This window comes from Equus caballus, chromosome 11 (assembly GCF_041296265.1).
Source record: "Equus caballus isolate H_3958 breed thoroughbred chromosome 11, TB-T2T, whole genome shotgun sequence".
NCBI classification, from domain to species: Eukaryota; Metazoa; Chordata; class Mammalia; order Perissodactyla; family Equidae; genus Equus; species Equus caballus.
The window spans coordinates 45,576,227-45,587,668 of record NC_091694.1 but is presented as its reverse complement, the minus strand read 5'-3'; the positions used below and the strand labels follow the sequence as shown (position 1 = coordinate 45,587,668).

At 55.5% G+C, this 11,442-nt stretch overlaps 1 protein-coding gene across 4 annotated transcripts; it reads right to left on the bottom strand.

The window, feature by feature from the left end:
* Nucleotides 1-3,542: 3,542 nt before the first annotated feature.
* On the bottom strand, nucleotides 3,543-11,145 carry SERPINF2 (serpin family F member 2). Of its 4 annotated transcripts, none has more exons than XM_005597653.4 (10): nucleotides 10,935-11,145; nucleotides 9,713-9,779; nucleotides 9,541-9,579; nucleotides 9,357-9,419; nucleotides 8,885-9,086; nucleotides 8,261-8,404; nucleotides 7,910-8,113; nucleotides 7,270-7,412; nucleotides 5,358-5,562; nucleotides 3,543-4,713 (listed from the first exon to the last, which is right to left on the bottom strand). In XM_005597653.4, exons 2-10 carry the CDS (start codon nucleotides 9,773-9,775, stop codon nucleotides 4,301-4,303), a joined length of 1,476 nt encoding a protein of 491 aa, XP_005597710.2. In that variant the 5' UTR covers nucleotides 9,776-9,779; nucleotides 10,935-11,145; the 3' UTR covers nucleotides 3,543-4,300. The 4 variants fall into 4 exon arrangements, with proteins under 4 accessions (XP_005597710.2, XP_001504386.4, XP_070083953.1 ...); XM_001504336.5 differs by having other exon boundaries at nucleotides 10,981-11,140; XM_070227852.1 differs by having other exon boundaries at nucleotides 10,545-10,993.
* Nucleotides 11,146-11,442: the final 297 nt, after the last annotated feature.

The window sequence follows — 11,442 nt, the reverse complement described above, 5'->3', positions numbered from 1 at the left end:
ACAAGGAAGTATGGACAAGAATGTTATAGCTGGGGCCGGCCCCGTGGCCGAGTGGTTAAGTTCTCCTGCTCCACTTCGGCAGCCCAGGGTTTCCCCACTTCGGATCCTGAGCTCAGACCTGAGCTCATCAGGCCATGCTAAGACAGTGTCCCACATTAGCAGAACTAGAAGAACCCACAACTAAAAATATACAACTATGTACTGGGGGGCTTTGGGGGGAAGAAGGAAAAAAAAATTGGCAACAGATGTTAGTTCAGGGCCAATCTTTAAGAAAAAAAAAAAGGATGTTATACGAGTACCGTTTGTAGTGGCAAAAAAAGATGGAAACTCCCTGCATATCCATCAACAGGAGACTTGATAAAGAGTGGAAAAGTCTAAAGCTGTGAGAAATAATTCAGGGAAGCCATGTATATCAGCACAGATTTATCTCACAATATGGAGCAATACGAGTTGCAGGAGAATGCAAACAGGATGATACATTCATGCAAGGCTTAAAAACACAATACTGTGTACCACTTACAGATAAAAACTCTCATGGTGAAAGTAAAAGAAATGCATGCAAATAATAAATACCAAATTCAGGATGATGGGTATGGGGGCAGGGAAAGGACTGGGAAGGGCATGTGGGGCTGTTGCTGTGTTGAGAATATTTTTTAAGCTGGGCAGTGGCAGGCAATTCATTATACTTTTTTGTGTGTCCTAATTATTTCATAATAACTTATAAAGAAAGCAGATTTCTCTTTCCTCCAATTACCGAGAAAGGAATGTGTCCCGTCCTGCCAAAGGAGAGGGCCTCCAAGGCTGCTCCTCCAGGACTCTGCTCCTGCAGGCAGCTCCTCTCCTGCATAATCAGTGTGTCCCTCTCTGAAGGATCATTCCACAGCCTTCAGACATCCCCTATCACTCCCCTCATTAAAGACACTTCCTTTATGCCACATGCCCTACAGCTGCGCCCATTTCCCCGTTCTTCCTCACAGCCACGTGGGAAAGAGCTCTGTACTCATGTCTGCGCTGTCTTAGCTCCATCCCCTCCTCAACCCCAAACTTGCTTCTGTGCCCACCTCTCCTTTGAAACTGCCGTCGCCAAGTTCACGGGTGACCTCCATGCTGACCACCAAATGGACATCTCTGCCCTTGGCGGCAGGTAGCAGAGCAGACTCATTCTCCTTCTTGAAACCCTGACTTTCCACATCCTCTCGTTTTAATCCCACCTCACACGCTGCATCTTTTTCATCTCTTTTCTGGCTTGATCCTGGAACTTGTTTTCTTCTCCATCTCCATCTCCTCTTAAGTGATTTCTGCCAGTTCCATGACTTTAAGTGCATGTGTATGCTCCCAAATGTATACTTCCACCCCTGAGCAAGATATCCAGTTGCCTATTTGACATATGCACATGGATGCCCAATAGGTAAGATACACATATAATTTATCATCCAAACACTTTGCAGAGCAAAGGCAGGTGCTATTAATTAAGCTGGAACCACAGACATAACTCGAACTCTCCAGGCAGATTGAGGCCTATGGTCACTCTGTATTAGTGTGGCACTTCAGTCATAAGATGTTTGAAGTGGAAATCTCCAGTCAGTCCTAAAATCTGTCTCTCTCATTCCCATCTCAGTAAAACCCATTTGCTCAAAACAAAAATCCAGAAATTTGAATGATGAACCCACTGTCCTTGAGCCTTTCCCTCGTCCCCCATACAGTCTATCTAATTCTAAAATGTCTCCATGAAAAACGTATCTGAATTCTGAGCACTTCCCTTCATTTTGGCATCCAGCACCCTGGGCCAAGCCACCTACATCTCTTGCCTGCTAACAAGTCTCCCTGCTCCTGCGTCTGTCCCTCTGTCTTCTGTTCTCCACACAGCAACCAAGTGAGCCTTCTAGAGCTCACATCAGAGTGTGGCACCCCTCAATTACAAGCCTTCCACCGTGAATGAGTTATTGCCATCCGCAACAACACAGATGAATCTCACAAACATGAAGTTGAATGAAAGAAGCCAGACACGAGAGAGCACGGACTGTGTGACTCCTGCATCTAAAGTTCAAAACCAGGAAAAACTAGCCTGTTAGAAATCAGGAGAGTGAGTGCTGTGTCTTGATCTGGGTGCTGGTTGCATAGGGGTACTTAGTTCAGGAAAAAATTCATTAAGCTTAGGTAGAGTTACGGCTTCTGTACTTTGCATACTATATTTCAACACAAAATTTCAACTTGTTTATTGTCTAGACCACTCCACAACTAGATTTAAGTTCTGGAGGGTAGGGATGCTGTCTGCGTGTTCAGTGCTGCATCCCCAGAGCTTGGTGCTCTGCTGAGCACATGGGAGGTGCTTGATAAGGATTTGCGGGGCGGGCGGAGGATACAGTTCAGGCGGCCAGCCCAGTGGCAGGGAGGACCAGGGAGGCCCCGGCAGTGACTAGATCCAAACCATGACAGGAGCAGAAATGGAGAGGAGCTGAGAAAGCCTTTGGAGGCAAAATTAAGCTGGTGGGCTTGCTGATTTAACTTTCCAATGACCTCTTACCTCTTCTAAGATAAAAACCACAGTCTTTACACTGGCCCTAATGCCCTCTGTGACTGTCCCCAGTTCCTCTCTGACTCCTTCCTTCTCCTCCCCACTGCGCCCTCCACTCCAGCCTCACGGGTCTCCTGCTCATCCTGAACTCAGCCTGAACCTTCTGAGCACGCTCCCACCTCAGGAACTCTGCACTTGCTATTCCTCTGCCCAGGATGCTTTTCCTCGAAATTTCCGTGATGCCTGCCCTCACCTCCTTCAAGTCTCTCCTCCAGTGGTACCTTCTAGGGAGGCCATCCCTCACAGCACTCCCCGTCCCCCTTCCCTGCTTTATTTCTCACCATAGCTCTTATCACTCTCTGACATACTGTATATTTCACTTTACTGATTACCTCTCTCCCCACACTGCTAGTTCCTATGAAGCAAGATGCCACCCCAGGCCCTTGCTCTCAGCCACTGCACTTCAGGGCTGCAGGTAGCTGCTGCCACATGGACACCCTGCACTCACAGACAAGGGCCCACCCACATGGACACCCATGCTTCCTCCAGCCCTGTGCCAAGGTGCCCCCAACCACCTCCCTCAAATCCTCAGGCACTCACAGCCTCCAGCTGGAGCTGAGTGCTCCCAGCAGGCTGCCCCCCGGCTGGCGGGCGCCAGCTCCTGGCAGAGGGGCCGGCATGTAATTAGAAACTCCCCAAGCTCCCTAATTGCCAGTTCTTCTCCCAAACCAACAGGCTGGTGCTATTCTGAGCCACCCTTATTGCTGACTGCCTGAGCCCTGTAGAGAGGAACAGGCTGAGAGCAGAGCCAGGCTGGCGTGGAGGGGGCCCTGGAAAGGCCTGCCGAGGTCAGAGGGGACTGCACAGTGGAGAAGGGCTGGTGAGTGGCCAGAGACCCAACATGGCACAGAGAGGGCCGCTGCTTCTTCGGGGCCCAGCGTGGTACTCAATGCAGTCTGCTCTCCTCCCCACCTCTCTCCACCCATGCCCCCACCCATGCCCAGAACAGTGACATCAAAGCAGCCAGGCCCATTCATTCTTTATTCAGGTGGCATAAAAATCACTACAAAAACTTTACAAAAGAGCCTTAGGAAGCTAATGGCTCCCTTCCCCCACCCCACCTCAGCCCCTGAGACAAGGGCAGAGGAGGAAGAGGAAAGAGGAAGGAAGGGGAGTCCTGGCAGTGTTCGTACCTCCAAGGACCAGTGGGAGACTGAGGTGACAGGGCATCAGGGTGGGCTGGAGGCCGGTGGGCCTTGGGCAGGTCATGGCAGAGGCAGTTACATAGGATGCCCAGCCCCCATCCACCAAGCAGGACAAGGCTGACCCACAGTGTCCAACCCAGGACACTGCTCTGCCCCCAGGGCCACCCTCAGGACCTGTCTCTCCTCTCCCCAGCCGGGGCATCCCATCCCTCCTGTCCCTCCCTCTCTGGTAAACAAATGTGGAGGTGCCCCAGCCAACTTAGGGAATAACCTACCTACCTTCCTGACAAAGGGGATCCACAGCTGCCCCTCCACCCAAGCCCCAAACAAGGACACCCTTAGAACCCCTTTGGAAGAAATGACGTGGGATCAAGGCCCACGATGCCCTGGTGCCTGCCCTCCTCCCGGCCCCACCCTACCCCAAACTCCCCAAGAGGGGATGGGAGAGAACGGCTCCTCTCCTCTCCCAGACTGCCCCCACAGGCCCCCGCTCCTAATCTCATGGAGCTGTTTGGATAGAGTCACATGAGTTGAGAGGCTGGTCCTGGCAGGGACTCAGGATGCTGGTGGCCACGGCCCCTCATTTGGGGCTGTCAATTTGGGGGTAATCCTCCTCCGAGGGGGGCTCAAGTTTCAAGTCAGGGCCGAAGGGCTTGTCTCCGCGGGGGAAGGCTTTCAGGCTCTGGAAGAAGTCCTTTTCGTCAGGGGAATCCTGCTGCTCCTTGCGCTCCTGCTGTGCACCAGGGTTGGGGTTCCTCACGCTGCCCACAAAGAGGGGCAGGCTCGTGGTGTCCTCAAGGACGAAGAAGAGGAAGGGGCGGTTCACGATGAAGGAGGAGAGGGACATGCGGGACATGGCCACGCTGGTTGCCGCGGCCGCCTCCACGCCAGCCTCATTGAGCTCCAGAGTGGACTGATGCTGCACACCGGACACCACCAGTCTCTGGTCAGAGATCCCACGCAGGTCCGGGTCCTGGAACAGCTCCTGCAGGCCTGCCCAGGGCAGGAGATGGCTGGTCAGAGCTGCCTTCTGCCCCACAGGTTGCCTGGACCTGCCTGGGAAGGTGTCTGGCATCCTGGCCAAGGAATACCTTGAACCCACATATCCCTGGTTAACTCCTATTTAACCTTCAAGTATCAGCTTAAAGGTCACTTCTCCAGGAAGCCTTCTCTGATCGCCTGCCCCCAAGTCCAGACAGGTACCTTTTTAATGTTCCCCCGGGTAAACTGGAGAGCAGCCCTCTGTCTTATCACTAAGCTGACTTGTAAGTACCTGATGCCTTATCTGCTCACCCCATTCCACTGAGCTCTTTGTACACGGTGGGCTCCCACTGCCCAGTGCAGTGCTCCTTCCAGGAGAGCCAGCAAGGCTCACATGCCACCCCAGGCTCTCCACCCAGGATTCTTTACAATGCTCAGTCTTCGGAAGAGCAGGTCCTCAAGCTCTGGGCCATTCCAGCCCATGCCAGGACAGAGGGTCCAGGTGCTCTTTTCAAACCCTCTCACTTCCCTAAGCCCTGGAAAAGGCCAGGACACAAGGCTAGCTCTGACTCAGACTCGCTGCCAGCTGGGGGCTTCCTCCTCACCCGCCCTGCCCAGGAAGGCCCCGGGGACTATCCCATGCCCAGCCTCCTTACCCAGCTGTCCGAGAGTGCCCACCAGGTCCAGCTGGCATTTCAGATGCAGCTTCGGCAGCTGGACCTTGGTGGGCCTCTCCCGCAGCAAGGGCTGGTGCAGGATGTCCCAGCTCAGGTTGGCCAGCACCTCAGACACGTTCCACTTAAAGTGGGTGGGCACAATGACCACGAAGCTCATGTTGTTCTTAAAGGGGAAATGAGCCACCTACAGACAAGTGAAGAAGACCGCATGAGGACCAGAAAGCACCCAGACGTAGGAGGGGTCTGCACCAGCATGCACTTCTGGGACAGATGGACCTGGCTTCCTGTCCATCCTCCTCAGGTGCGGGCTCAGCCTCCCTCAGCCTCCACTTCCTCATCTGTGAAGCGGAGTAACACTACCTGCCCACACTGCAGGTTGACGTGTGCCTGAAAGAGACGCTTTTAAAGCTTCTAGCAGACTGTCTCACGTGGGCGGCACCCAACAAATGGTGTTTTTCTCTCTCCTGATTGGCTGCCAGGTAGCCTTGTGAGCTGGGTGAGGAATCCCCTGTGTTCGCCTCTCAGTTTCTCCACGTGTATGATGGACTGGATTGTTGGGTTTCAAGTTGGCCCAGGTTCTGCGGAGGAGCCACTGCAAAGGGCGGTCCTCTCCAAGCCCCTCTCACCTTCAACATTGACTTTGCCCAGCCATGTATATATACTGTGATTGGGGGTAAGATTTCATGTGAACGAGCTTTCTGCAGCTAAAGAAGTGTGGAAACCACTGGGCTCCATGGTCTCTTGCAGCTGTGACTCCTGGGGCTTCAGGCAGAGCGCCCAGGCGCAAGAGCCCTGCAGGCGGGAGGAGAAGGGCAGTGTCTGGCCTCCTGGGCCTGCCTGCAGTGTCTGAGGGAGAGGAAGGCCAAGAAGGACAAGGAATGGAGACAAGAAGGTGAAGGAAGAGCAGGCAGGACACAGCCCGGAGGGAAGGAGCAGCAGGAAGAAAACTGGGGGAGAGCTGAACCAGATCATCCTCCTCTCAGGGTGAACTGGAGAGAGGCCGGGATGCTGTTCCAAGGGCTTGCCTCGCCCACAGCCCCTCCCAGGGGGGCCAGAGAAGTGGCTCTGGTCTGTGTCATGCTGACCTTGAGAAACGAACCAAGACTCATCTCAGCCACAGCTGACTGGCCCAGGGATCAGTGCCCAAGCCAAGGGGACCACATTTAGGCTAGAAGCAAGGGAGCCACACCTGAGATCAGCTCGGCATATCACTGTATCCAGTCAGAATGTCCCATCTGGATGCTGACAAATCCATCCCCATCAGATCCACCCTTCTAAGGAGCGTGAGAGCTCAGGTCACACCTCCCAGGCTCAGGGGTGCTTAGGCCCTGGGTGGCTCCACGGCTGCTGGAGTGCTCCCTCTGCTGCCCCACAACCCATGCGCCCTTGTAATAACCCCCCTAACCAAAGATCACCTGGGTCTCAACTCAGTGCCCCCTCCTCAAAGAATGCTCCCTGACCACCCTATCTAAAACATCTTCCCCAGGCACTAATAGACTAATAAATCACCTTTTTTTCCCTTCATAGCACTCACCACCATCTGAAATCATCCTGCTGATACGTGTTTGCTCATGTGCTGGTGCTGTGCATCCTCCCTCCTGAGAGCAGGGATCTGGTCTCCCTGTGCTCCACTAAATCTCTGGTGCCTAGGATCTTATCTGGTCCACAGCAAATGCCCAATGTAGTTTCGTTGAATGAGTGAACCTTGGAGAGCCCAGAGCCTCAGTCCCCCTGGATGGGGGCATAGTGAGGCCTTTCAGAGCCACTTGCCCCAGGGACACAACTGCAAGGAAGGTGGGGCGCAGCTCCCCACCCCTGTGCCTGCACTACAGCCTGCCTACTCCCCTCCCTCCCTCCCAGCACCAGGCCCGGCCTGGCAATCAAGGGTGACCTGTATCTCAGGCTGCTCCAGCAAGAACCAGCGTAGCGGGTACGTGTGGGCTTGCATCATGTCCACCGGCACAGTGAACTGCTCGTCCAGGTGGAAACTGTCTCTCTGGGTGAGGCTCGGGTCAAACTTGCTCCTCCAGAAACCTGCATCCAGCAAAGGGCAGGGGCCACATAGACTGGGACCAGGATGGGTTCTCTACCACCGGCCTCTTCCCCATCCCACCCAGAACCCACTCAAGGGATGAAAGGTGGAGGTCAGGACCCCAGGGGGTGCTGTGCCAGTTGATACCCAGTTGATCTGAGGTCCCTTCCCTGTAGCGTTTTTGATATCTGGGCTTGCATTCTCCCATGCCCTGCTACGCTACCAGGAACCTCCCCCTAGGTCTTTTCAGACTGGTTTCTCCTAGGGTCTTCTCTCCACAACAGCCCCATCCAGTTCCTGGGGCCCCTCTCTGACACACCATTGCCTGTCTCCTACTCTCCTGCAACCCACAATCCAGAGGGCTCCCTGCCTCCTAGCCCAGCCCTGAGGAGGAAGGGGGACCCTCAGAACAAAGCCTGCACAACCCAGCTCAGCCTACAGGCCAGGAGTAGGGGCTGCCGGGCCAGGGGACGGGGACTTGCAAAGAGGAGGAGCGCACCCTGGAAGTGGATGGCATTGAGGAGAAGCAACACTGTGTCAACTGGCAGCTCGGAGAGGAAATTCTCAATCTTCCCCTCGGTGGCCTCCTTCACCCATTGGTTGATGTTTGCCAGGTCATCCTCCTTCCTTCCCATCAGGCTCATGGGCTTTGCGCCAAAGAGCTGCTCCGATTGTTCCAGGAAGTCTTCTTTGATGGGAAGTCCTACACAGAATGGGTCACAAGCTGTTCCCAGGGCTGGCACGCCACACCCACCAATGATCTGACTGGCTCCCTGAGGCCAAACCCTTTTCTCTCACCCCTATTCACCACAGGGCACTACCTAGGGAGCTCCCTGCCACCAGCACCTACCTTTCTTCAGGTACATTCTGGCAGCCAATCGGAATGCCCCAGAGCCCAGGTCCTGGCAGAGGCGGCTCAGCAGGTGGGGGAGGCAGGGCCCTGAGTCTGCATGTAGCACCTGCAGCAACCTCTGCAGTGTTTGGTTCTGAGCACCTGGAGGGGAGACCACATTGGCTGTGGCCAGGCTGGGGTTCTTTCCCACTCCCACTGCCCACTCTAGTCCCTCTTGAATACCCACGGTGAGCATGCCCAGAGGACCACATGCTCTCCTCCCATGTCCACTGAACTGGTCTGAGTGACAGGACTCCCAAGTCCCACTTTCATCTCTGTTCTGACAGTCCGGGCGACCTCACCTCATGGAAAGTGTCTTCCCTCTCTGGACCTTAGTTTCACATAATGGAGGCACTGTAGCTATCGAACTCCTGCATAAAGATCACCAGAAGCATATCCCTCGGCCCAATCCCTGGGAACTGATTCACAGAGTCTGGAGGTGGGCCCAGGAATCTGCATTTTTACCAAACATCCAAGTGCCCCTGATGGAGGAACCACCCACTAGTAAACTCTGGGGGGTTTGGAAGTGAGTTCCTACTGGCCTCCCAGCTCTGCTGATCTGGACAGGTGCTGTCACAGTACCTAGTGTCAGGTGGGACAGTGCCAGGGCCACACTGAGAGGAGACAGGATGAGGTTGGGGCTGCTGGACCTTTGGGCGACGAGGGAGAAGAGGTCTGTGCTGAAGGCCATCATGGCCTGGGCCAGCCTGTGGGTCTGCTCCGGGGTTGGGGCCTTCTTGCAGTCTTCTGGGGCCTTCTTTAGGGCAGCCTGGCCACCAGGCTCCTGCAGAGACAGATCAGGGGTCAGTGGGGCCAAGGGGTCAGCTCTAGGTTCTGTGGTGAAGATCTCCTTCATAGCCCCTGTCACTGGGGGCAGGCAGCAGGGCCTGGTTCCAGTCCTGAGAGGAGAGGGAGAGTCATATGGGCAATGACATTCTGGGGACTGAATCCCTTCCTCAGCCTCACGGCCACGCCCCTCAGTTCCCTCGCCCCTGCTGATTGGCACTCCGCCCTCAGGCCCCGCCCACTCTTCCCCAGCCCCACCTGGTTGTACCTGGTTGCCCAACTTGAGGAGGAGAAGTGGGGAGACCTTCTCCTGCGACAGCCCGCTGATTACCTGAAGAAAGGAGGAAGCTGATGGAGAGTGACCCTTCTCACAGGTGCCCCACCCTGCACAAGCCGCATGTGAGGCCCCTCGGGGCCTTCCTTCCAGGCACACGCCCCTCACTCCCCAGTACCTGCTGGCCGAAGTGCTCCATGGCGCTCGCAGAAGAGAACTGTTAAGAGAGGGATGAGGAGAGGAGGGGGATGCCCTCAGAGCTCCATCCTCCCTCGGATCAGCGCCCCTCCTCTGCCCCCTTCAGACCCCTGGCCTCTCCCCACCCCACCCAGACCGCAGCCCAGGCTCACCGCAGAGCAGGGGCCTTGCAGGCAGGACAAGCTGAGCACCAGGAGTCCCGGCAGCAGCGCCATGTTCCTGTTGTGGACGGGAAGCCTCTGTTCCCACCTCGCCCCCACACCCGCGTGGCATCCCACCCACGCATTCATAGGCAGGCGAAGTCCTGAGCGATTACTGCTGCGGGGCAAACACCAGCTACAGCACACCCCCAAAACTCCTAGCAGTGGTTCTCATCTCCGAGGGCAGATGTCCCCCTGACTTGTTTTTTAACTCCCTTTGTTTTCCTGGTTTTTCACACTTCATGCACTGAGAATATTTGGGTTCCTAGGGGGAAAATATTATCAAAACAAAAAAAGTCCTTATTCTTCAAGGCCTGGCGTTGTGAGTCAGACCTGGGTTTGAATCCAGGCTCTGCCTCTTGCCAGAGGACCTTGACATCTCCCTTAACCCTCTGGGCTTTGCCGTTTCTTGTAAAATGGTGGCAAAAGTCCCTGCCTCTTCTCACGTGTATTGTAAAGACCAAAATAAGACAGTCTTCGTGAGCCCTGAGCACAATGACTGGCACTCAGTAACGGCTGTTGTCAACCTGGCCCAGGGCTCCTCTTCTGGGAAGCCTGCCCCAAAGCCTCCTCTGTACCAGGGCTCCCTCCCCAGAGCGCCTATCCAGCCTGCTGTCCATCTGGTCTACCTTTTCTGGCTGGTCTGGTCTTGCCCACAAGGGTAGACAGGCCTATGAGGCCCTGAGGTCTCAGCAGGGGTGGTGGGGTGGGCTGGAAAGCCGCTTTGTTGACCCAGCAGCACAGCCCAATGAATGACTCTGGCCAAAGCCACCTTTGGACTTACGGGAAACACAGTTCTTGCCCCCCAATCAGCCGCAGGCCAGCTCCGGGAAGCCAGGCTGGCAAGTGGAGGTGGGCAGGTTTCAGTCTGGCCTTGGAGCAGGTCTCACAGCCCCTGACCCGGCTCCCGCCTTAGGGCCAGTCCTTCTGGAGGATCCTTCTATCACCCCTGGCCCCACCCCCATCACACACAAGGGCCCTTGGTCAGGACCCAGATCTCCAACCTGGGCTTTTGAATCTTCTTGGCAAGAAAAGGCCTCCAATTTTTCAAGTTCTAGAGAGACTCCCCCCAGAACCCCCACTTTGGCTCCTCATCACCTCAGGAAGCTGGGAAACAACGGGCCTCCTGAATAAGTTCAGCCCAGATCCCCTCAGCCGGGTGGGCAGCTCCTACCTCCTCTCCTGCTCAAGGGGCAGACTGACCGCCCCTCCCCTCGTACCTCTGCAGGCTCCTCGCCGCTGCACACGATGTCCCTCTGGCCCCACTTGGGTGCTCCCCTCGCTCTGCCCGTGCTCCGGCCAGCCCAGCGGAGCCCTCCCCTCCCACCTGGACCTTTGCTCTCAGCCAACCCCTGTTCAGATTGCTTTCTCTTCTGGTAAATATTGACCTGCATATCCGGTTAAACATTGATATTGGGGCCAGAAGCCCCTTTCCCAGCAGGGCATCTAATCCAGAGAGAGCCACCAGGAGCCCCTGTAGATTTGGGTCCCACCTGAGCCTAGAGAAAGGAGGTTCAGGAGAGAGTTGAGGAAGCTGTCCTCATCTTCCAGTGACCCCACGAGATGAGGGTTATCCCTGCTTTAGTCAGGCTCAGAGAGGCTATGTGACCTGCCCAAGGATACAGAGCTGGGCTCAGGGTTACATCCAGGGTCCCACTTCCAACGTCCTTTCCTCTCCCCTA

Coding starts and splice junctions, on each gene's coding strand:
- SERPINF2 (XM_005597653.4), bottom strand. CDS start 9,775: ATGGCGCTGCTGCCGGGACTCCTGGTGCTCAGCTTGTCCTGCCTGCAA. Junction 9,087..9,356: donor TCCTCAAGTTGGGCAACCAG/GTACAACCAGGT, acceptor CTGTCTCTGCAG/GAGCCTGGTGGCCAGGCTGC. Junction 8,405..8,884: donor ACTGTCCCACCTGACACTAG/GTACTGTGACAG, acceptor TCTCCCCTCCAG/GTGCTCAGAACCAAACACTG.